This window comes from Oryctolagus cuniculus, chromosome 17 (assembly GCF_051225735.1).
Source record: "Oryctolagus cuniculus isolate XC-2025 breed Fujian yellow rabbit chromosome 17, ASM5122573v1, whole genome shotgun sequence".
NCBI lineage: Eukaryota > Metazoa > Chordata > Mammalia > Lagomorpha > Leporidae > Oryctolagus > Oryctolagus cuniculus.
The window spans coordinates 52,582,470-52,607,557 of record NC_142883.1 but is presented as its reverse complement, the minus strand read 5'-3'; the positions used below and the strand labels follow the sequence as shown (position 1 = coordinate 52,607,557).

Here is a 25,088-nt window from a genome sequence, read left to right as displayed (position 1 = left end):
CCGGACGCCCTGGGCCCTCGGGCGCCCGCCCACTGTCCCGCAGGCCGAGGGCGCCCTGGAGCGGAAAGAATGCCACGCGGGGCCTCCAGACCCCGTGCGCCCGGGCTCCGCTGGGTCCCCGCGACCCGCCCTGGCCCAGCGCAGCGACTGAGGTCGCGCGTGCCGAAGGCTGGGACAGCGGGGTCCCGGGAGTGAGGGGCGGGGTGCGTGAGACGGCGTGCGGGGCACCCCCTGCTGTGTGTGTGTGCGTGGGAGGAGTAAGAGCGCGACTCACTCGCGAGTGGCTGCAGTCATGTGAGATTCGTGGCCGAGTCTCGCTCGCCTGTGTTCAGTGATTCACGGGTGATTCACACGCAGGAATTCAGGTGCCCCGTGCTCACTTCTAGCTGGGGGGAGGGAAAGGAAGAAAGGGTCTCTGGGGGAAGCTGAGCGGTGGGCCCCTGGCCAGGCAGAGAGGTCAGTGTCCCAATCACACAGGTGTCGCGCCTCCTCCCTGTAGCTCTCAGCCTCTGGTCCCTCCCTCCCTCCCCAGGGGACCCAGGCTCCTGATCTCCATCTGGGCGAGCCAGCCAGAGGGACTGGCAAGCAAACAAGTATTAGGGTGGAAGGAAGAGTGTGGGCGGAGAGAACGAGCCCGAGCGGCCACCTGAGAGCTTCGGCGAGAGCTCAGGAGTGTCCCAGAGAGAGCTGGGTCCTCCTGTCCCCAGGACCCCAGCCCAGCCCGGCTGCCGCTCGCCTCCTCCAGGCAGGCTGCGGGACTTCCCTCCTTCCTTCCCATCATGGCTGTGTACCGCCTTCGTGTGACCACTGGTCCCTACCTGATGGCCGGCACCATGGACAACATCTCCGTCACCCTGGTGGGCACGTGTGGGGAGAGCCCCAAGGAGCGGCTGGATCGGATAGGCAGGGACTTTGCCCCGGGCTCGGTGAGTACGGCGGAGGAGGGAAGGGCCCCCCAGGAGGGCCCCCACGACGGTCCTGGAGGGGCAGGACTCAGGGGGGACCCCGAAGAAGGTGTGGAGGCGCGTTCCTCCCGGCCCTGACCCGGTCACTATTCCTATGGTGGCCCCTGTCTTTTCTGGAATGCAGAGCCGGGAGCTAGCTCTCTGCCTCCCTAGCTCCCCATAGGCTGGTGGTGGGCACCGGACAGGTCATTTCTGCTGTTAGCCTACACTTCCTCTTCTCCCTGGAGGGCTCTCGCCGGCCCCCGGGATGGTTTGCTGGCGGGCTGCACGAGGGAGCCACACTCTCCAGTTCGCCCGCACCTGCCCCGAGCGTGCTTCTGCCTGGGGGAGCGACTCTCCTTTTTCTAATCTGAATGGATTAGAAGCCTGTCGTAGGGGTGGCTAGTGGCAGCTGAGGTTGCTCTGGATCAGCTGAGGGTGTAGACCCGACTCTTGCCAGGTGTCTTGGTAATTCCCTGCCGCTCACTCCCTCGCGCCCCAGGTGCAGAAGTACAAGGTGCACTGCGCGGCCGAGCTGGGCGAGCTCTTGCTGCTGCGTCTACACAAGGAGCGCTACGCGTTCTTCCGCAAGGACTCGTGGTACTGCAGCCGCATCAGTGTCACTGCCCCCGACGGAGCCGTCTCCCACTTCCCCTGTTATCAGTGGATCGAGGGCTACTGCACCGTGGAACTGCGGCCCGGAACAGGTGGGCCACGGCTGAGGCTGGATGGGGTCTCACCGAGCCTGGGGTGTAGGACCTGGGGTTGAGGTGAGGAACTCTGGGCTCCCAAGTAAATGCTTTCTTAAAAAAAAAAAAGTGAATTTCTAAAACCCTGAAATGTGGGGGTTGGGGGACAATTTTACTCCTCTGGGACACATGCGCTCGTACAGACATAAGAGGGTACTTCGAAAAGTTCGTGGAAAAGTGAAATTAAGAAAGAATTTTTGATGTGAAAATTTTCCAAATCTGTACATATAAGTGGTCTTCCAAAAATTCATGAAAAAGCGCCCTATTGTGAAAAGGTATGAATGCATTTCAGACTTTTTTGCACCAGAATAACCGTCTCTCAGAATTTCATTTTCCCACACACTTTGGGCGGCTCTTTGCTTTCCCCAAAGAAAATGCCTCTAGATGCAGAGACAAACTCCCCTACAAGCTGAAGTGCTTGAGTCTCTCCTGGGGAGAAGCCACCAGGTTGGGGAATTTCCCTGGAGAAGCCCCGTCCCCTACTGTGGCTTCTCTAGGGCGCGTGAAGCCCCTGTGAAGGGGTGTTGAATTTAGGGAGCGCCTGGGTCAAGCCCCTTCAGCTTCCGGAGCTGCCTGCTCTGAGCATTATTGGCAATGAGGACAGAACACTAGGTCGAGGCGCAGGAACCTTCCCCTAACGCCAATAGCAAGCTGTCCCTAGAGCGAGCTGTGACCCTGGGGCGTCTACCCACAGCTTCACAAAATGTACTTGTTTATCCGCCTGTCTTGGTGCCAGGCTGCTGGGAGCAGCATGGTTTGTACCCTGCAGGTCCTGGTCAGGCAGGAGATGGGTGTGGTTTGCGGGCAAGCAGAGCTCCTTCCACTGACCACTGCACAGGGCCACGGTCCCCGTGTGCTTGCCCTGGCCGTGGTGGGACTGCAGGCAGGGGTTAGGGACTTGGGCAGGGTGGTGGAGGTGGAGCCGTCTGACCAGCGCTGTCCTCTCCTTCCCCACAGCAAGAACTATCAGTCAGGACTCCCTTCCCCTCCTTGTGGATCACCGGAAGCGGGAACTCCGGGCGCGACAAGAGTGCTACCGGTGAGGTCGGCCGGCTGTGACAGCCCCCCCCCCCCCATCTGTATTCTGACCTCAGCCCCAGTCAGGTTGTTCCAAGCTGGAGTCAAAATTCCAGGCTTGGGCTTCTACCCCCTCCCACCCCAACCCTAAGACTGACCCCCAGTCTGGCCACAGAAGACCACAGCCAACAATTGTCCCAGCACCCTCCGTGACCCAGTGCTCAACCCCAACCATCCTGGTCCCCACGTTGGAAAGACCCTGGTGCTCACCAAGCTTGGTCGTAGCTCAACCTTAACAAAAGGCCGTCTGTAAGCCACCATGGACGTCGTCCTCAGATAACTAAAGGCTTCTGGCTCTCCCGACCTTCTGACCCACCTCCAACCCTTTTCCTTGGGCAGCTGGAAGATCTATGCCCCTGGCTTCCCCCGCATGGTGGACGTCAGCAGCTTTGAGGAGATGGAATCCAACAAGAAATTCGCCTTGACCAAGACGACGCCTTGTGCAGACCAGGGCGATGACGGGTGAGGGCCGAGGCTGGGGACAGCCAGGGGAGGGTGTGTTGGGGGCTGGGGCCAGGCAGTGGCAAAGGAAGAGTTGGAGTTTGATATTCAAGTGACAGGAGCTGCAGGGACCAGGGATGCCCCCTCCCCAGGCCATGGTGGGAGGGGGAGTTGGGCAAAGAGGGCAACAGTAAAGGGGTCATCTTAGGGAGGGGAGGAGTGAGGGAGCGGGGGAGGCCTGGGGATCCTCAGGGAGGACCAAGGGAAGGAATTAAGGGAGGTGGGGGGCTGCAGGTCCCACCCCTCATCCCCATCCCACCTCCCGTCTGCAGCAGCGGGGGTCGGTACCTGCCTGGCTTCCCCATGAAGATCGACATCCCGTCTCTGCTGCACATGGAACCCAACATCCGCTACTCGGTCACCAAGACCACCTCGCTGCTCTTCAATGCCATCCCCGCGTGAGGCCCGCCCTCTCTGCTCCCCTACCCACGCTCCCATCTCTCCCGCCCAGTCCCTCCTTCTGCCCTCGGAGATCCCTGTAGCCCTGGCCCCCAGACCTCCTTCTCAGCCCCCAGCCCCATCTCGGCTGCCCGTCTCCTCCCAAGTCTCTGTTCTCTGCCCTAGTCCCCCTCCCTCTTTGCTCCCTGGTTCTCTCCCCTCTGCCCTCCATCTGCCCCTCATGCCCCTGGCTCTCTCCTGGGGCTCCCCTTCCTCCATCTCCCCATCCCCCACCTCCTCTTTGCTCCTTCCTCACCACCTTCTTTCCATTCCTCAACCAATCAAACCCACTGAGCAGGGCTGTGCCAGGCAGGTGCAGGGCATGGAGGCTCCGCCCTCAAGTTCTGAGGAGGAGGAGTCATAGCACTCTGGATTCCAGGGCCAGAACCACGGCTTTCCAGCAGTGTGACCTTGATGTTCCTTGCTTGTTGAATGACAGTAGCCGTACCAACCACTGTAGTGTTACAGGAGAAGCAGATGGGGTAGCACCCAGTGCAGAGTAGTGTCTCAATGCACGCTGCTTAGTGGTGGTATAAGGAGATCACCTTGGCCGTGAGGAATTCCCAGCGTCACTAGGGAGGCATCCATGTAATTAATTAGCAACCCGGAGGCTCAACAGCAGCTCAAGTCCACAGCTGGGGAGTCTGGGAGCCCCCTGGTTGCCTACAGAAGGGAGTGGCTATCTGAGGCAGGGGGTGGCTCTTGGGGACGAGAGGTGGGGTTGAAGCCGGCCTGGGAGAGGAGTAGAGGGGAGGAGGGCGTGTGTGCCCAGTGAGCCGACATCCTTGGCAGGAGCAGGAAATTTAGCTGCCCCCTGAGCGGCGGCCCAAAGGAGGCCAGGCCGGGGAGCTGAGCCCTCGTCTTCTGGGCCTCTTGGAGTTGAGTGGGCGAAGCTCAGGAGGCCTGTGATGTCAGGACTGGGGTGTGCGGGCAGCCCCGCGGCCTCGGGCTTCGGGGCAGGAAGGCCTGGCCGGGCCGTGCAGGGCTGAGGGGCTTCAGGAGCTTCTGCGAGCTGTTCCTGGATGAAGCTGTAGGTCTGGCAGGGGACTCGGGGAGGCCTGGGCGACCTCAGGGCGGCCAGTACAGGCTCAGGGAAGGGCCGGAGGGAGGCAGGGGTGGTGGGAGTGGGTCTGAGTGTGGGGTCAGTGCGGGCGCAGGTGGGCTGGGGAACGCCCCTTCTCCTGTGTCTGCTCCCTCAGCCTCTGCCTTCCAGACTGAGCTGCTGCCCAAATTTCCCATCTCTCAGGCTGAAAAACCAATTTTTTTCTTTGGAGAAACAGAGAGAGGGAGAGAGAGCTCCCACTACTGGTTCACTCCCCCAAATGCCTGCAATGGCTGGGGCTGCACTGGGCCCAAATCTGGGAGCCAGAAACCCAATGCAGGTCTCCCCACGGAGTCATCAACGTGGCTTCCCAGGGTCCACATTAGCGTGGTACTGGAATCAGGGGCAGAGATGGGCATTGAACTCGGGCATTTGGATAAGGGACATGGGCATCTTAACGCCTAGGGCAAATGCCTGCTCCATCTCCTGGGTTTTGATTGGCAGGCATGCAGCAAATGTTTACATGAGTGAACACAGGTGATGTTGCCACTGGGTCTGTCTGATTCCTGATCCACCCCACCCCTGCCACCCCTGCCTTCCCCTGGTGCCCATCAGCGCCTTTGCTCAGTTGACCCTATTGGCCAAAAAACCTGGCCGTTCTGTATTCTATTCTCTTTCCTTTGGTTCAGCCCACTTAGGGAGGGCTTGGTAGGAGCGGGGCAGATCAGGGCACGCAGAGCCCAGTTCTTGGCCTGTGGAGTCTTAGCCAACGAGGGCTGTGCACCATGTTTTTTTTGTTGTTGTTGTTGTTGTTTTTGTTTTGTTTTGTTTTTTAATTTTTTGACAGGCAGAGTGGACAGTGAGAGAGAGAGACAGAGAGAAAGGTCTTCCTTTGCCGTTGGTTCACCCTCCAATGGCCGCCGCAGCCGGCGCGCCGCGCTGATCCGATGGCAGGAGCCAGGTACTTCTCCTGGTCTCCCATGGGGTGCAGGGCCCAAGCACTTGGGCCATCCTCCACTGCACTCCCAGGCCACAGCAGAGAGCTGGACTGGAAGAGGAGCAACTGGAACAGAATCCGGCGCCCCAACCAGGACTAGAACCCAGGATGCCAGTGCAGCAGGCAGAGGGTTAGCCTAGTGAGCCGCGGCGCCAGCCTCCCACTGCTTTCTCAGGCACATTAGCAGGGAGCTGGATCAGAGCAGCCAGGACTTGAACCGGCACCCATATGGGACGCTGCTGCTGCTACAGTGCTGGGTCCCTTAAGCATTTTTTCTTGATTGTAAAATGTTGCTCACCATAAAAAATGTGAGCAGGAGAGAAACAGCAGTGCAGTGAAGAGCCCTCCCCCCTCGGCCAGCCACCCCCACTCCTAGCAGTCCAGCGTACAAAGCATGTCTCTGGTTGTGTTGGGAGAGCAGGCCTTGTGCCCGTGGAAGGAGGAGATTCTGGGCAGTTGGTAGAAACCAGCGTGTAGGGGGCTTCAAGGGCCGGCCAGACGGGGCAGTTAGGGCTTTGTCCTGCAGGTGAAGGCCACACAGGACACCATGAGGGACACGTGTCCGCATGAGAAGCCATGTGCACCTCCCTGGCACGCACCTGCAGTTACTGCTCCCAGGGGCAGGTGCATCTGAACCGGGCACTCCCGGGGTTCCAGATCTTCCCCCAAGCACCAGACTTCCCTCCCACGTGGGCTGCTGGGCTCTCCTGCTCTGGGGATTGTCCTTGCCAGGCCAGGAGCACAGGGGCCCCCAGCCTCCTTCTCCCCACCCCCTCAGGTCCTTGGGCATGAAGCTTCGAGGGCTGCTGGACCGCAGGGGCTCCTGGAAGAAGCTGGAGGACATCCGCAACATCTTTTGGTGCCACAGGACCTTCACGTCAGGTGGGCAGAGCTGGGCAGGAGATGCCAGTCTGTCGCTCCCCCTCTTCGTGGAGGAACGACACAGGACCCTGCGCTGTTCTTTTGTCTGCTCGGCCCTTCCCGGGTTTGCTGCTGGTTCTTCCCGGGTTGGCTGCTGACCCTTCCACTTTCCCCACTTCCGCGGGGGAGCGGCACACCGCCGGCCGGCTCTCTCGGGGGCTGCTCAGATGTTATTCGGATGTTCCCCTTAGATGTTCCTGGTGCATGTTGTCTCTCTCCTCCTTTATAGTCCTCTTCCACCAATCCCAACTCTGCTACCCACAGACTGAGTACACTGCTCTCCTCCAATCAGGAGCAGGATCAGCTCCTGCAGGTTATTGGTCGAACTGGAGGCAGCTGTGTAGAAGTTGTTTACTCCTCTCCCAGCGCCATATTGTGGGAGAGCAGATGCATAGAATAAGTCTTAATTCCAGTAACTTAGTCTAGTCTCAGTTGCTCCCCACACCAGTCCTTTCCAACATGGGCTCCCGCCCTTCCTCTGTTTCCCAGCCCTTCCCAGGAAATGGCTGGGTTACTGCCGGAGGGGCTCCTGGCTTTGTTGGTGGTGACCCCCAGACTCTGGCCAGGACCTCAGGCACCCCCTCCGGGGTGGGGGGAGTGAGCACAGAGAGACACTCCGCTCGTCTGGGAGAGAGGGTCGTGGTCATTTAGCAGGTTCCAATTGTCACCAGGGCCACAGAACTCTCTTCCCCTGCTCCTACCCCAGGCATTCTGGGCTTTTGGGCTGGAAAAGCTTGGGTTCTGTCCCTGCCGTGTTCCTTAAGTGGACAGGTCACTATCTCTCTGACCCCCCAGGGCCAGGTATTCAGCGGGAGGTCCGATCACGCCCCCACTTCATCGAGTGGCTGGGACAAAAGCCTACGACACAGGGATGTGCGAGGGGCTGGGCAGGATCGGGGGCGGGGCCAGCAGTTTCCACTCTGAGTGGGCCCCTCTCTTGCCCCCCCCCCAGAGTACGTCACGGAGCACTGGCACGAGGACCACTTCTTTGGGTACCAGTACCTGAACGGTGTCAACCCGGTCATGATCCACTGCCTCTCCAGTTTGCCCAGCAAGCTGCCTGTCACCAACGACATGGTGGCACCCGTGCTGGGACAGGACACCTGCCTGCAGATGGAGCTAGAGGTGGGTGAGGCCCTCAGCCGTGGGCCTGGTGGGAAGGAGGCGGCTGGGTTGCCGGTACAGACGAGGCCTGTGTGTGCAGGTTGAGGGTGGGCGGGCCTGGGCCCTGTCTGCCTTGACCCCGTACCTTCCAAGTAGAACAGATCTGGACCAGGGCCTGATGAGGCTTGGGGTGGCTGGCTAGCCCTCCCCGTGTGTTGATTTTGCTGCTGTTGGATACGTGATGGTCAGAACTCGGGAGAGGATTGCACTGGAGTTGAGAGAGTAGGAAGGTATGGAGCGGGGGAGGAGAGGACGCTGGCTTGTACCAGCCAGAGGCCAGGCGGGACTTGCATAAGGAGGGATTCTGCTGGACCTCATTCCAGGCATTCTGGGAGGGGTGGGGTACCCGAGGCTTAGTGCAGGCACCGAGAATTAGTGAGGCCCGGACTGGGGACCTCAGCTCCTTGCTGGAGTGGACATGGGCAGAGAAGGGAGAGGGAAGCGGGGCGCGGGCTGGGGAGGGCTCTCTAAGGCCCTGTGCCCCTTCTCCAGAGGGGGAACATCTTCCTAGCTGACTATTGGATCCTAGCCGAGGCCCCGGTCCACTGCCTTAATGGCCACCCGCAATACGTGGCTGCACCGCTCTGCCTGCTGTGGCTCAACCCCCAGGGGGCGCTGGTACCCTTGGCCATCCAGGTGAGCCTGGGGGCGGGGCTTCTGGGGTGGGGCCTTGGGGAGCAAACCGCCTTGAGCTCCACCTCTTCATCACACTTGGATGTAGCTGAGCCAGACCCCCGGGCCCGAGAGCCCCATCTTTCTGCCCACCGATTCCGACTGGGACTGGCTGCTGGCCAAGACGTGGGTGCGCAACTCGGAGTTCCTGGTGCACGAGAACAACACGCACTTCCTGTGCACGCATTTGCTGTGCGAGGCCTTCTCCATGGCCACCCTGCGCCAGCTGCCGCTCTGCCACCCCATCTACAAGGTCTGCGCGGCCCCGGGACGGGAGCACGGGGGCAGGGGCAGCCTGGGAGGCCTGCTCCTGGGATCTGGGCCTCACGTGCCCTCCCGCCTCGCTCCGCTCCGCACGCAGCTCCTGCTCCCGCACACCCGATACACACTGCAGGTGAACACCATCGCCAGGGCAACGCTGCTCAACCCCGAAGGCCTTGTGGACCAGGTGCGTCCTCCCACGCCCCTGAGGCGCTCTGCCCTGCCCCTCCCACAAGCCCTGCTCTGCTCCCAGGCTCCCTCCCTTGCCACAAACCCTGCCCCCTCCACAGTCCCCTCCTTGTCCCCGCCCTCCGGCCCCATCTGCTCTCTTCAAACCGTTTCCACTGGCTGGGCAGCCCGAGCCCCGGCGCTACCCTCTGCTTTTCAAGTTCATCATTTAGGTGGCAAACACCCAGGAGCTCCTCGTGTGCGCATAGTAGGGCCGCAACCTGCACAGCCCGCTCCAGGGAAGCCCCCTGTGGGCTTTGGATCCGTGGTCGTGGGCGGCCTGGTTATACCCGGCGTCATTAGCCTCTTCCCACTCCACGCACCGGGGTGGGCAGTGGGCGGATGGAGGAGCCGGGCTGTGCCGTGTCCGCAGGTCACGTCCATCGGGAGGCGAGGCCTCATCTACCTCATGAGCACCGGTCTGGCCCACTTCTCCTACACCAACTTCTGCCTGCCCGACAGCCTGCGGGCTCGTGGCGTCCTAGCCATCCCCAACTATCACTACCGTGACGACGGCATGAAGATCTGGGCGGCCATTGAGAGGTGTGGTTGGGTCCCGGCCGCCCCTCCAGCCGCCCTGTGCTGATCCTGGGGCGGGGAGGGTGTGGGGACAGGGGATGCGGGGGTGGGGGTGGGGGCGGGAATTGCAGTGAAGGGGAGGTGGCTGTGAGCTGGAGAGGGCCGGAGTGTGAATGCAGGGGAGGGAGGGAAGGAGAGGGTGGGGGAGGAGGTAGAGGGTCAGTGTGGGTGCGGGGGCTAAGGGTGCCCCAGGCCTCCAGGCTGGCGGGGCGGCCTCCCCCTGGTTGCTGATAGAGGGGGCAGGGCCAGGAGGACCCAGCGGTGGTTGTCCCTCAGTATCCTTTCCCCCAGACCTGGTGACTCAGCAGTTAAGGGACACCTGGGTCCTCAAGTTCCAGCCGTGCACCTGTTCCCCAGCCCGTGTGCCGTGAGCTTTAGTGCTCTGGCCAGGCCTGAGCCCTGGGCTCTTCTCTGGGGCCCCAGCATCTCTCTCCTGCAGCTTTGTCTCGGACATCGTGGGCTACTATTACCCCAGCGAGGCCTCCGTGCAGCAGGACTCGGAGCTGCAGGCCTGGGTCGGCGAGATTTTTGCTCAGGCGTTCCTGAGTCGGGAGAGCTCAGGTAACCCCAGTGTGTCCCCACCCCCTCCCTACTCCGCCCGCCTCACCCCCACCCCGTTAACCAGTCCTCACTTACTGCCCACGGAGCAGAGGAGGAAGCGAGCACGGGGAAGGTTGCAGAGGCAGGATTCAGAGCCCTCCCCTGAGGTCTCCAAAGCCCGGCTTTCACCCACGACCCTTTGCCCCTCACAGTCCACTTTTATCTGGGCCCGTCTGTTCCCTCCAGCTGGCTGAGTTCCGTGTAAGCCCTGCTCCACGTGGCGGGAGCCAGGTCTTGAGTTCAGAGGATCCGGACCCTCCTCTCCTGCCTGTTGTGCCTTGTCTGGCCAGGCGGCCGGTCCGGCCACCAGCCTCTCTTCATCGCTTTGTCTGCAAGCCTCTGCATGGAGGGTGTTGGTCTTGCTGCTTGCTGCCTGATTGGTCACATACTGACACTTGTCACGTACTGTACCTCTCCCCGTCTTTTGACTCTGCGGAGACACCTCTCCAAGTGGCCCCTTTTAGTCTCCTGCCCTTTAACCAAACTCACGCACTAGAGCATTTATTTGCCAAAGAGTGAGAGAGAGTGAGTTTCCATCTTGGTTCACTCCCTAAATGCCTGCAGCAGCCAGGGCTGGCCTAGGCTGAAGCCAGGAACCAGAAATTCCATCTGGGTCTCCTACATGGGTGGCAGGGGCCCAAGAACTTGGGCCATCACTTTATCACCTGCTGCCCCCCAGGGTGTGCATTAGCAGGGAGCTGGAATCAGAAACAGAACCAGGACTCAGACCCAGGCACCCTGACGTCAGATGTGGACATCGCAAACCACATCTGAGCCACTGTGCCAAGTGCCTGCCCCCACCCTCCTTTCTTCAATGTCTTCCCTTAGCTCCGGGGAGGATTTGCCCTTCTGATGCCCTGTTTCTCCCTGGGGCCCGCTGTCTCCCCCTCCCAGCCCACCGCTTGTCCTGGCTCTCAGCCTCCTTTCTCTCCCCTCCCCCATGGAGTGGCCTCTCTCTTATCTCTCCTCTGAAGCTTTCCAACTCAGAACTCTCAGAACTCTCTCTTTCCAAACTCAGAACTCTCTCCCCAAGCCCCCGCTCACTGTCCCCAGGAGGATGTTCCTTTTGGCGTCTCCTTGTCATCGTGAAGACCAGCTCGGGCAAGCCAGGTGATCCCACTATAGAAAGACTTTTGACCTTGCCTGAAGTATCCATCCCATTTCCACCTTCCTGACTCCTCGGGCCCCTGCAACGCGCGGTCTGTACTCCAAGCCCCAGAACGTAGAAGAGGCTTCCATGACAGCAGAGGAAGCAGTGCAGAAGCCCAGAGCAGCACAGATGTCTGACCTGTGACCCGGGGCAGTGCTGGGGCTCAGTGCTTCTGGTGGGGCGTGAGGAGCTCCTGTCTCAGCCACCTCCACACAGAGCGAGCAGCTGTGGCAGCTCCACCACAGTGGGTTCAGGGGCTTTTCTTGTAAACAACGGTGCTCCAATATGCAGAAAAGGAGAGTGGGAGGGTACTTCCAAAGTTCTTGGGAAATGGAACCGAGGGATTATTTTGGGGGCTAGCCCTGTGGTGCAGCAAGTTAAGCCGCCACCTGTAATGCCGGCATCCCATATGGGCGCTGGTTCAAGTCCTGGCTGCTCCCTGCTGATGCTCCAGGGAAAGCAGCAGAAGACAGCCCAAGTCTTTGGGCCCCTGCACCCGGATGGGAGACCCGGAAGAAGCTCCTGGCTTCGGACTGGTCCAGTTCTGGCCATTGCAGCCATTTGATAAGTAAACCAGTGGATGGAAGACCTCTCTCTCTTTCTGTCCTCTCTCTAACTCTTTCAAATAAATATTAAAAAAAAAATAACGATTATTTTGGTGCACAATTTCTGGAATCCATGTGTAGTCTTTTTATTATATGCATTTTCATGAGCTTTTTGAAGACTCCTCTCCCCCATTTGCATGGATTTCAATTTTTTGGCACCAAAATAAACATCGTTTAACTCCATTTTCCACAATTTTTTATAAACTTGTCTTTTAATGCTATTTCTCCACAAGTTTTTAAAACTTTATTTGAGAGAGAGAGAGAGAACACTCACATCTAGTGGTTTGCTTCCCAAATGCCTGCCATGGACAGGACTGAGCTGGGCCGAGCTGAAGCTGGGAGCCGAGAACTTGACCCAGGTCTCCCACATGGGCAGCAGGAGCCCAGTGCCTCAAGCCATCGCCGCTGCCCTCCAGGGTCTGCGTTAGCAGGCAGCTGGAGTCGGAGCCAGAGCTGCATTGGAACTTAGGTGCTGTGATATGGGACATGGGCCTCCCTCTCCACAGACTTTTTGCGTAATAGGCACCCACTTACCTCCAACAATTGCCAGTATTTTGTCATATTTGGTTATTTCTGGCTTATGTATTGCCCAAGCCTTTTAAGGTGAATCATCAAATTGTATACCTAATCAATATGCAACTGTAAAAATGACATTTAAAAAAATTTTATTTGAAAGGCAGAGTTACAGAGAGAGAGATGGGGGGGGCAAGAGAGAGAGAGAGAGAGAGAGAGATCATCCATCTGCTGGTTCACCCCCCAGATAACCACAAGAGCTAGGTCTGGACCAGGCCAAAGCCAGGAGCCTGGAGCTTCCTCCAGGTCTCCCACATGGGTGCTAGGGGCCCAAGCACTTGGGCCATCTTCTGCTTTTCTCAGGCCATAGTAGGGAGCTGGTTGGGAAGTGGGGCATTCGGGACATGAACTGGGCGCCCACATGGGATGCCGGCATCGCAAGCGGTGGCCTTAACCTGCTACGCCATAATGCCGGCCCCACAACGACATTTCCTACACAGCCAGAGTAGCGCCAGCATCACACTTCCCAGAACTGACAATGGTCTCAGGGACACCCTCATATCTGGGCCACACTCCGGTTTCTCCACTTGTCCCGTTCTCCCCCAGTGGATCCTGTTGATTCAGGAGCCGGGGCAGGACCGCGTGTTGTGTGGTTTCGGTTTTGTCCTCTAAGGTCTCTTTGAATTTGGAACAAGGCCTCTGCCTTCTGCTTTTAAAAGTTGCCCGACGTGCACTTATATAAGAGTCCAGGGCACTTATATAAGAGTCCAGACTGGTTGTCCTGTTGGTGCCCCACCCTCTGAGTTTGTCTAATTGCCTCGTTCGGCTTGTTCTCTGCATCCTGTGGATTTTGCAGACTGGACATAGTATCAATACGTTAAACGTTTTTGGCAAGAATCTGGCTCAGGTGATGCCGTGTCCCCCGTGTTGCATCATGCTGGGAGGGAGGCGTGTGAAGTCAGCTTGTCTCACCATCAGGGAGGCCAGAAGTGACTTCTCGGTTAAGGTGGTGACAGCCACATCCCTGGTTTTTTTTTTGTTTGTTTGTTTGTTTGTTTTTTTTTTTTTTTTTTTTTTTTTTTTTGGACAGGCAGAGTGGACAGTGAGAGAGAGAGAGAAAGGGAGAAAGGTCTTCCTTTGCCGTTGGTTCACCCTCCAATGGCCGCCGTGGCCGGCGTGCTGCGGCCGGTGCACCGCGCTGATCCGAAGGCAGGAGCCAGGTGCTTCTCCTGGTCTCCCATGGGGTGCAGGGCCCAAGCACTTGGGCCATCCTCCACTGCACTCCCTGGCCACAGCAGAGAGCTGGCCTGGAAGAGGGGCAACCGGGACAGAATCCGGCACCCCAACTGGGACTAGAACCCCGTGTGCCAGTGCCGCAAGGTAGAGGATTAACCTAGTGAGCCGCGGCGCCGGCCTCTGTTGGGTTTTTAAGAGGATGACCCTTCCCTGTGTTTTGCAAACCTGCTGTTCATCATGAGCCATCCTGATTCTCTCTGCTTCTCTCCCTAGGGCGATCGTTTCTTATTTGGAGGGATCTGTTTCCTATTTGAGACCCAGAGGGGGATCTCGGTACTGGTGATTTAATTCTATCTGTATTGATTAGGAATTTATTTTACATATCTGAAAGACAGTGGACACACACACACACACACACACACGGGAGAGGGTCTCCCATCCCCTGGAGACTCGCCAGAAGTCTGCACTGGGCCCAGACCAAAGCCAGGAGCTGGGAACTCAGTCTGGGTTTCCCCAAAGAGGTGGCAGAGACCCAACCACTTAAGCCGTCACTGCCGCCTCCCAGGGTGTGAAGCTGGAATCAGGAGTGGAGTCAGGACTGGAATCAGGCCCTCTGAGATGGAGTGTGGGCGTCCCGAGCAGTGTTCTAACTGCTGTGCCAAATGCCTGCCCACCATCTTTATTAAACTTGCCTCTGATTTAATACAGCAGCACGTTCTACAGGTTGATACACCTCTTCCAACCGCTGTAAACTTATTCTAGATTCGTATGTAAGAGCACTTCAGAAAGTTCATGGAGGGGTAGGCATTTGGCGTAGCAGCTAACATGCGCCCTTGGGTTGCCTGCGTCCACGGTCAGAGGGCCTGGAGTTCCATCCTGGCCTCCCTTGTGGGTGCAGGGGCCCACGTGCTTGGGCCATCTTACTGCTGCTCTCCCAGGCACATTAGCAGGGAGCTGGATAGGGAGCCAGGCAGCCAGGACTTTAACAGGCACTCCCATGTGGGATGCTGGCATCCCAGGAGGTGGGTCTACCCCACTGTACCACAATGCTGGTTCTGCTCCCCTGCGTCCCATCCAGCTTCCTGCCAAAGAGCACCCTGGGAGGCAGCAGTGGTAGCTCCATTACTTAAGTTCCTGCTACAGAAGTGAGAGGCCTAAATTGCAATCTGGGCCTCCTGGCTTTGTCCTGGGCCAGCCCTGGCTCTTGTGGGCATTCGAGGAGTGAACCAGTGGATCAAAGATCTCTTTATGTCTGGCTCTATGTTTTTCTGCCTTTCAACTAGAATGAAAATAAATAATAATAATAAATAACACTAATTTTTAAAAAGTTTATGGAAGGCCGGTGCCGCGGCTCCGCCTTGCAGCGCCGGCACACCAGGTTCTAGTCTCGGTCGGGGCGCTGGATCCTGTCCCAGTTGCCCCTCTTCTAGGCCAGCTCTCTGCTGTGGCCTGGGAGTGCAGTGGAGGATGGCCCAAGTACTTGGGCCCTGCACCCCATGGGAGACCAGGAGAAGCACCTGGCTCCTGCCATCGGATCAGTGCATTGCACTGGCCGCAGTGCGCCAGCTGTGGCGGCCATTGGAGGGTGAACCAATGGCAAAGGAAGACCTTTCTCTCTGTCTTTCTCTCTTACTGTCCACTCTGCCTGTCAAATAAATAAATAAATAAATAAAAAGTTTATGGAAAAGTAGAATCAAGATAACTTTTATGCAAAATTTTTGAAATCCATGCAGTTTTTTCATAATACTCATTTCCATGATTTTTTTAATATCTCCTATGCATGGGTTTCAGATGTTTTTGCAATAAAATAAGCTTCTCTCTTGATTAACTTATCTTTGATGAGACTTTCTATGAACTTTTTACTTATTTGAAAGGCAGAACAACACACACACACATACAAATCCTCCATTCACGGGCTCACTCCTTTAAATGGGTACAACAGCCAACTCTGGGTCAGGCTGCAGCCAGGAGCCAGGAACCCCATCCAGGTCTCAAACAAGGTTGGCAAGGGACCTGCTGCCTCCCAGGGTGTGCATTAGCTGGATTAGAAGCAAAGCAACCAGGACTCAACCCAGGTGCTCTGATATGCCATGCTAGTGTTGCAAGTGGCAGCTTAACCTGCTACACAACACCAGCCCCAGTACCCTTGTATTGAAAAGCAAAACACACTCAGTAACCCCAATCAGTCTGGCTTTGTTTCAAGGGGAGGAAAACGCACAGATTTACTTCTTTATTCCTAGCCTCCCAGATGAGACCAGCAACCCCAATGGAACTTTTGGAAAATTCCCTCACGCTCCCAGGCAGACGCCAGGTCCCTTCTCCGGACCCCCCTCTCTCTTCTGCTGCGTTACCTTCCCTTCACTGAACCCGACTCCAAACCATGGAGCCCTCCCTGACTCCTGTTCCCCTCTCTGTCTTCCTGAATCCAGCTGGGCGGCCAAGCCCTGCGTCCTTCCCATTTCCATGGTCACCATCCTGCTCCCTGTCCTCACGACAGCTGCTTCCCAACCAGCTCTCCCTCTGCCAGGCACCTGCTGTTTGCTCACCAAGCCTGTGGGGCCACAGCCCTGCTAATCCCCTGCAATGCTGCCCAGGGCTCCCCAGCCCCAGCTCCACGGCTGCCCCGCCACCCACGAGTGCCCTCCCCGAAGTGTCTCACTCCCGTGTGTATCAGCTGCATCCCGCCCGTGACCACTGGGCTCTTAAGATTTATTAACTATTGTTCTAGGTGCTGGGGGTTAGCAGTGAGCAAGACAGACAAAACTCCTGGCCTTCCCAGAGCTGAGCATCCTCTTGGGGGTGGGAGACACAGAGAGCCAAGAAACACAGATGGTGGGTAGTTATGCAAGCCAAGAAGAAACTCCGGCCAGCATCAGGGGTCATCTCAGAGAGGAGCTGACCCTCGAGTGGAGACCTGGGGGAGGTGAGGGACTCACTCTTGGGATGACTGGGGCCAGCCGATGCAGGCAGAGGTGAAGGAGGGATGAAGGCCCTGAGGTCCAAGCTTGCTGGCCTGTGTGGCTACAGTGAGTGAGAGGGAGGAAAGCCGAGAAGGGAGTGAGCTCTGAGAGGGGCTGGGGCCAGCTGCAGCAGGGTGGGGTAAGGCGAGTGAGATGGACAGCCCCCCACCCTGGGTCTGAGTGAGGAGTGCCCTCATCTGAGGATTTTAAAGGGACCCTCTGGCTGGTGCGTGCAGAACGGGCTGTAAGGCACTGAGGTGGTGACTCTTGGCCGGTCTGTGTGGTGTGAGGGCAGGGATTTGGGCCTGAGTGACTGGATAGAGTCCAAGTACCCCTTCTTTGTACCCCGGGAAATTTGTTCTGGGACCTCGTTGGATAAATCCCTGGAGGCTCAAGTCCCTTCTACAAAATGACAAACTGTCCTTGTATTTGCATATCATGTACACAGTCCTCCCCTGTGTTGTATAATGGCTTGCAATCCCTAATAGGATGTAAATGCTATGTAGATAGTCGTTCTGCTGTGTTGTGTGGGAGTGACAGGTGTGAAAAAAAAATCTGCACATTGTTCACTATGGATGCAGGTTTCTCCTGGATGTTTTTGGCTCTGGTTGGTTGAATTCACTGAGATGGAACCCCCCGGATGTGGAGGGAGCTGCTGCGGGAGGGCCTGGTTTGGAGAGTGTGTATGGGGGGATTGGGAGTCAGGGATCTGGTTTCATAAACGTTAGCTTGGCGATGCCCACTGCCAAGGCTGCAGCCCAGGAGCTGGGAGCAGCCAGAGGTGTGATTTGAGAGTTGTCAGTGAGTGACAGGCTTGGGTAAGATTGGTGAGGGGCAGAGAGAAGTGCACGGAAGGCTGACCCCTGGAGCTCTTCTCTGTCTTTCCCCTCGCCTCCACCCCACCCCCCTTCAATGTTCACCCCCTTCTCCCGGAAGATCGCCCTCCCACCAACTGCTCTGTCCTCCCAGCTTTCTCTGCATGCATCCCTGGAGCTTCCGAGGTGTGCTCTCTGTGGTCGCCTGTGTCTGCTACTCAGATCTTGGTGAACTGGGCAGAATTACATCCTTGGGTGCTACTGTGGGCTGCAGCTGGGAGTGCTTTGGAATTAGGGGAGAGGCAGCTTGGCGCTAGGCTGGAACCCAGTTCTATCAGAAGCCCTGGTCAGATCCCAGCGCCCAGGTCCTATCCCATCCCCCTTCAGAGACCAGAAGCTGTCTCCAACCCTGACCTTGGTGTCAAGACAGCTGTGGCGAAACAATCAGCCCTCACCCTCTCACTGTCCCCCCGACGCTGAACCCCGGCCCCGAGCTGCCCCCAGGAATCCGGTACCCTCCATCCACACCCTGCTCCCTCCCTCCCACACCCAGGCTTCCCAAGCCGGCTGTGCACCCCAGCAGAGCTGGTGAAGTTCCTCACCGCAATCATCTTCAACTGCTCCGCCCAGCACGCGGCTGTCAACAGCGGGCAGGTGAGGCTGCACGGGGCCGGCCCGGGGTATCAGGTTCCGGTGCCGCCGTGGACTGGAGACCAGAGTTGAGGAGGAAAGCTGGAGTGGCACCAGTGGGGGGCTGTGTTGGAGGTGACGGCTGGGTGTAGTGGCGACTCCAGTTGGGAGCAGAGCTTACGGGTTCCTGTCATGGTTGGGACCCAGCCATATTGCTCTGTGCGGTGTATCAGCCCAGGGCCCTCTCTAGAATGTCCCCCCTCTCCCTTCTGGGGACCACTCCACCGGGCCTGGAACCTGGGTGGGGAGTGATGGGGGTGACTTCTGCCCCACTTCCGGGACTTTCCACCCGGTACCCCATCCTCCGCTTCCTCTCAGCAATCCCCTTGCTTCCCCACTGCAAGGCCTGGGCTGGTTGGGATCAGGGGTGATGAAGAGGGAGCCGGTCCTCCTGCTCTGGCCAGCTGATTCAGCCAGGCTGGGGGTCTCCACAGCATGACTTTGGGGCCTGGATGCCCAACGCTCCATCCTCCATGAGGCAGCCCCCACCGCAGACCAAGGGGACCACCACCCTGAAGAGTTACCTGGACACCCTCCCGGAAGTGAACATCACCTGTAACAACCTCCTCCTCTTCTGGTTGGTCAGCCAAGAGCCCAAGGACCAGGTGTGTGTTGGGGGGGGTGGCTGGGTGAGAGGGATGGGGCTCCACCGTGGAGGTGGTCAAGGCTATTGCTGGGGGTATATGGGACTGGCGGCTGGGGTTTACGCCCACAGCTGCTGCCTGGGGTACTTCTGATTCTCCACGAGATGGTAATCGACCCCCAGAGGCAGACATTGAAACAAGTACCAGTGGAGTGGCTGGGTCACAACTTCCATGCGACCCATAAGTTTACTGGTCCATCCATCCCGTCCCTTCACCCATCAATCATTCATCCAAACATTGCACAAGCATTTGGGGGTGCCTACCACCTGGCAGCACAGCCGCAGACCCTCAGGCATTCAGGGTTGAGGGAGACCTCCCTGCCTCCAAGAAGCCTGTGGTCCAGCTGATGAGACACACAAGTAAATGCAAAAGGGCACCGCGCATTTTAGGATCACTTATGTGTTAAGTCCTCCACTCAGCATGTACTTCCGAAGCACCTGTGGTGCGTGCCAAGCACGTGGTAGGGTAGCTATGATCTTGCCTTGTGAGCTTACAGTCTAGCGATGGAGGTGAGGATGAGGCCCTGTGGAATCTAACTGGGTCCAGGAGAACCCAGGAATGCTCCCTGGAGGGCGTGGCTTCTAGGCTGAAATCTGTGGGACCAGCAGGAGTCTGGCAGACAAAGGAGGGGCAGGGTTTGTTTCTAGGCAGAAGAAAGGGCTTGACCAGGCAGTGAAGGCGAGAGAGCGCAGTGTGCACTATACGATCACAAATGGTTCAGGCGGCGAAGTAGCAGGGTGTGGAGGAAGACAGGGCACGGTGTTTGTTTAGGGGACCGCAGGGGCCCAGGCAACGTGGATAAAGTAGTTGTAGCAGGGGAGCTCCCGGGGCCGTGTGAATGAGTGAGGGGCAGTCTCAGAGGCGGCCGCACAGGTGAGGCCAGCCCTTTACGTCACCGGTCACCACTGACTCCATTTCCGCGTTGTGTGCACAGCCAGGCCTCTGCCTTTTTGGTTTTGTTTGCAAATTCCCTGAGCTGTGAATATCCTCATTTCCCACCCTGAGTCTTGGTGCTGGGAAGACTGCAGCCGTTGTATCTTTGTGTCAGGATCTGACTTGGCAACCTGTGCCCTGGGAATGGCAGGAACTTGTGCTGGGTCCTTCCCCTTGCTGGTGTAGGCTGAGTAGGCAAGAGGTTGAACATGAGGGCATTAGCGCACCACGTGGGATGCCCACAGCCCCTTCTGGACGCCTGGGTTTGCGTCTTGGCTTTGCTTCTGGTCTAACTTCTTGCTTGTGTGCATACTCGGGCAGTAGGTGATGGCTCAAGTCCCTGGGTCCCTGCCACCCACGTCAGAGTTCCCAGCTCCTGGCTTCGGGCTGGCCCAGCCCTGGCTGTTGCTGGCATTTGGTATGAACTAGTGGAGGCAAGATCTCAGTCCATCTCTGTTTTCAAATAAGAACATAAATAAATAAATATTTTAAAGGTAAGAGGATGGGAGAGAGGGTTCCCACCTCATAAACCAGTGAGAAGTTTATTTATTTAAGAGGGAGGGAGGGAGGGAGGGAGAGAGAGAGAGAGAGAGAGAGCGAGATTTCCTATCTGCTGGTTCACTCCTCAAACGCCCAAAATGGGCAAGGAGTAGGACTCAACCCAGATCGTCCACGTGGGTGGCAGAAACCCGATGACTTGAGCCACACTGCTGCTTTCCAGGGCCTTTGGTGTACATACATATTTTTAATTTAAATATTTATTTATTTATTTGATATTTATTTATTTCTTTGAGAGGCAGAGTTGGTTCACTGGTTCATCCATTGGTTTGCTCCCCAAAATGGCTGCAACCACCAGAGCTGGTCAGGAACTTCCCCCGGGTCTCCTATGTAGGTGCAGGGGGCCAAGGCCTTGGGCCATCTTCTGCTGCTTTCCCAGGCTATAGCAGAGAGCTGGATCGGAAGGGGAGCAGCCGGGACACAAACTGGTGCCCATAAGGGAGGCTTTGTCCGCTATGCCACAGCGCCAGCCCCACTTGGGGTCTAACAGCAGCAGTAATAACAGCAGGTGTCACTTGCTGAGGCTCTGTCATGTTGCATCAGAAGTTTTGTGTACATTATCTTCCAGCACAAAACAAGCAGCTGTATTTAAATGCTCAGTGCAGTGCTGGCCCATATGCTCAGTAATGGTGGCTTCTGCAGAGTAGAAAGCAGAACCCAGAGGAGTAAGGAATCTGCTCACCGTCCCAGGAAGCGGGTTTGGAATCCAGTGTGTCGGATTTCTGGGTTCTGCTTTTTGATGTCTACACTACAGTTATGAGATGTCAGCCTGGTAGATACAATGTAAGCTACAGACGATTCTGAGAGGGGGGGGGAGGGAGGGGGGAGAGGGAGGGGGGAGAGAGAGGGAGAGGGGGAAGAGAGAGGGAGAGAGAGGGAGAGAATTCCTAACACACAGCATTAGGAAAGGAATGGCATTTGGCCACAAATACAGAGAAGGCTTTGAAACTTGTAAGAAAATACCATTTACAGTTTTATGCAAACAAATTTGGAAATCTACATCGAATGAATTACTTCCTAGGAAAACAAAAACAGTCAAAACTGAACTCCGGAAGAAATGAAAATCACACACAAGTGTCAGTGGTCCCAGGAGACCTGATTTCTAAAGAGACTGTGGCAGAAGTAACCCCCTAGTCAGACTGAGAGCAGAGAAAACGCTAGAAGCTTCCGCAGGCGGGTTCCTGGTGGCAGAACCTGACAGCAGCACCCACAGCGATAATGCACTTCAAAAAGGGAGGACTGAAGACAGGACTGTAATCCCGGGCCCACACTTCTTCCGCGGCGACCCCGGCTCTGTAATTTGGCCTCCCTGGGCCTCCATTTCCCCGTCTTTAAAGTGGGGATGATAAGAGGACCCGTCCCAAGGGTTCCTGTGAGGCCGCGATGGTCCCTGTGAGGTGCTTACATGTTAGCTGTCATTAAGAAAATGAAATTATAAAGTCGCCCCACTTAGCTACTGTCTTACATCAGCTGATAAAGGCCCATAGTGGGCAGTAAAACAATAATAACACGCCACGACAAAGACTGTACCTGGGGAGTGGAGGCAATGAAAGGCTGCTTTGACCTTGTGAAATCTCCTTACCCCAATAAAGAGGCCACCGTATAATCACCCTAATGTACACCGAAAAAGCATTTGACAAATGTGAAAGGCCATTGCTAATAAAAACTCGGTGTACAATGACATCCTTTTTTTTTTTTTTTAAGATGTATTGATATATTTGAAAGGCAGAGTGACAGAGAGAGGGAGAGACGGAGATCTTCCATCCGCTGGTTCACTTCCTGTCTTGTGGCCCATCTTCTGCTGCTTTGCCAGGCACACTAGCCGGGGGCTGGACCCGAAGTGGAGCCGCCTGGACTCCAGCCGCTGCTCCTATGGGATGCCGGTGGTGTCACAGGTGGTGGCTGACCTCGCTGCGCCACAACACTGGCCCGCAATGATATTTTCTTAGGGGATTTTGATAAAATATGTATTTGAGGGGCAGGTATTTGGTTCAATGGTCGAGACACTGCTTGAGATGCCCACATCAGGCGCTAGAATGCCTGGGTTTCACCCTGGCTACATTCTTTCCAGTTTCCTGTAAGTGCACACCCTGGGAGGTAGGAGGTGATGGCTCAAGTAGTTGGGGTCCCTGCTCCCCACGTGGGCGGCCTGGGTTGCGTTCCAGATCTTAGCTTTGGCCTGGCCCAGGCCTGCCTGTGTCAGGCATTTGGGGAGTGAATCAGTGGGAGGAAGATCTCTATTTGTCTCTGTCTCTGTCTTCCTGGCAAATAAATACATTTATTTAATACAAAATAAATACTATAACTTTTTTTATTACTTTTCACAAAAGATTTAGTTTATTTATCTGAAAGGCATAAAGAGTGACAGAGAAAGGAGAGAGAGATCTTCCATCTGCTGGTTCGCTCCCCAGATGGCCGCAATGGCCAGAGCCGTGCCAATCTGAAGCCAGGAGCCAAGAGCTTCTTCCAGGTCTCCAACGCAGGTGCAGGGGCCCAAGGACTTGGGCCATCTTCTACTGCCTTCCCAGGCCATAGCAGAGAGCTGGATTGGAAGTGGAGCAGCCGGGACTCGAACCAGCGCCCAAATGGGATGCCGGCGCTTCAGGCAGGGCTTTAACCCACTGCAGCAAGCGCCCGCCCCCATACATTTATTTTTTAAAAGTGCGTTCAGAAAACACACTCCTTAGGTTGAAACAGTAAAGGCCTATTAAAATCAGGGACAAGAAAAAAATGCCCACTATTATTGCTGTGTGTAACACTGATCTGGAAGGCTTTGCCAACACGATACAGCAAGAAAACTAATTTTAAACGCAGTCGTGTCGGCAACAGTTACACCGCACGAAGGGCACGGCAGTGGGGACGCGGCTGCTGGGCAGGAGGCTGGCCAGCCGTGGGTCGCGTTCTCGGACAGCCTTGATGAAGCTCAGCGAGACACCTGTCCAGAGCCGCTGCGTGCCGTGTCGGTCACTGCTGAGGGCCTCAGAGCCAGGACGCTGCTGGTCTCTGGGTGGAACTGTGTGTGTGGCCGGGAGGCCGTGGCGGCCGCGCCCTGGCCGCGTGCGTGGGGGTCGGCTGCATTCTCCCTCGCAGGGCACCTGCCCGGCCCCGGAAGGGAGAGTTCTCCCGTCCACTTAGACGCAGGCGCTGGGGGCTGAGGGGTCGCAGCAGCACAGAGCAGATCCCGGCCGACGAGGCACTGGGCAGGGGCTGCCTGTCCCAATCTCGCTGGGTTCCTGCACAGGGGGCTGGGGGGCCGTTCCGTGTCAGGCGTGTCAGGCCGCAGAGAGCGACTGGGCTTGCACCTGCCTTCATTGTCCCCGCCCCGTTTTCTTGCAGAGGCCGCTGGGCACGTACCCGGATGAGCACTTCACGGAGGACGCCCCGCGGCGCAGCATCGCCGCCTTCCAGAGCCGCCTGGCCCAGATCTCGAGAGACATCAGGGAGCGGAACCGGGGCCTGGCGCTGCCCTACGCCTACCTGGACCCGCCGCTCATCGAGAACAGCGTCTCCATCTAACGCGTCCCCGTCCCACCCCACGGGAGAGGACGGGGAAGCTGCTCAAGGGTGCCCAGACCCTCCCCCTCCTTCCTGAACCTTCTGTCTGCACGTGGGACCATTGCCCGCCCAGATGGCCCCTGCATCACGGGAGCTGGGCCCTGGGCTGTGAGAGCCCCGTGGAGCAGCTCGGAAAGGAAGGAGCCCCTTCACTTTGCCCTCCTGTGGACAGGCTCCTGGTCCAGCCCCTGGGGCACTCAGCCGCCTCCTGTGGGCATCCCCAGCTGGGTTCCTGAGCCCCTTCCCAGGCCTCTTCCTCCCCCCACCCCCAGCATGTCCTGCAAGCCAGGGAGTGAGCAGCTCAGCGTCCCTGGGGAAGAACCCGGCAGCTGGGCACAGCCGGGGTGGGCGCCTGTAGGGGAGGAGGAGAGTTGGACTCAGCTCACTGGGGCTGGCAGCAGCAGGTCCCAGCCCCAGCTCGTTGGCCTGGACGTGGGTACGGGGCTCTCAGCCTGCCCCCCCTCAACGCTTTTCCCTCTTCTGTGTCCTTGAGCCCAGTGAGTTCAATAAAAACCAACACAGTAGGCTCTCCTTCCATTTTTCTCTTAAAGTGATAAATACAAACCGTACAGGAATTGTGGCACGAGGGGTTGGTTAGGCCACCACTTGTGGTGCCAGCATCCCATATCAGATGGCTGGTTCAAGTCCCGGCTGCTCCACTTCCCATCCAGCTCCCTGCTTAGGCACGTGGGAAGGCGGCAGAAGATGGCTCAAGTGCTTGGGCCCCTGCCACCCACGAGGGAGACTTGGATGGAGTTCCTGGTCCCTGGCAGTTGTGGCTGTTTGGGGAGGGAATCAGTAGATGGGAGAGAGCAGTCTCTCTCTTTTTCTTGTACTCTGATGCTCTGCCTTTCAAATAAATAAACTGGCCAGCGCTGCGACTCACTAGGCTAATCCTCTGCCTTGCGGCACCGGCACAGCGGGTTCTAGTCCTGGTCGGGGCATAGCAGCCATTGGAGGGTGAACCAACGGCAAAGGAAGACCTGTCTCTCTCACTGTCCACTCTGCCTGTCAATAAATAAATTGCTTAAGAAAAACTATATATGGGTGAGTGTCGGTACTTGTATGTGTTGTGTAGTGTGCAAATCTACCTCTGCAAGCCTTTCTTTATGGTGAAAACATTCAAAATCTTTTCTTCCAGCTTTTGAGATAAAGTATACATACAGGGGCGGGCGTGTGCTTGCCATGCCCACAGCCCACGTCAGAGCCCCTGGGGCTGAGCCCCCACTTCGCTGCCTGCTTATGGGCACCCTGAG

At 57.2% G+C, this 25,088-nt stretch overlaps 1 protein-coding gene across 2 annotated transcripts; it reads left to right on the top strand.

The window, feature by feature from the left end:
- The first annotated feature begins 41 nt into the window (after nucleotides 1-41).
- Nucleotides 42-24,872, top strand: ALOXE3 (arachidonate epidermal lipoxygenase 3). 2 transcript variants are annotated; one of them, XM_008270760.5, is made up of 15 exons: nucleotides 42-926; nucleotides 1,447-1,651; nucleotides 2,651-2,732; nucleotides 3,110-3,232; nucleotides 3,544-3,669; nucleotides 6,527-6,630; nucleotides 7,622-7,794; nucleotides 8,326-8,469; nucleotides 8,555-8,758; nucleotides 8,867-8,953; nucleotides 9,368-9,537; nucleotides 10,013-10,134; nucleotides 18,006-18,106; nucleotides 18,577-18,747; nucleotides 23,614-24,872. In XM_008270760.5, the coding sequence occupies exons 1-15, from the start codon at nucleotides 780-782 to the stop codon at nucleotides 23,791-23,793; spliced, it is 2,139 nt and encodes a 712-aa protein (XP_008268982.3). In that variant the 5' UTR covers nucleotides 42-779; the 3' UTR covers nucleotides 23,794-24,872. The 2 variants fall into 2 exon arrangements, with proteins under 2 accessions (XP_008268982.3, XP_089173331.1); XM_089317205.1 differs by lacking the exon at nucleotides 42-926 and having other exon boundaries at nucleotides 1,590-1,714.
- Nucleotides 24,873-25,088: the final 216 nt, after the last annotated feature.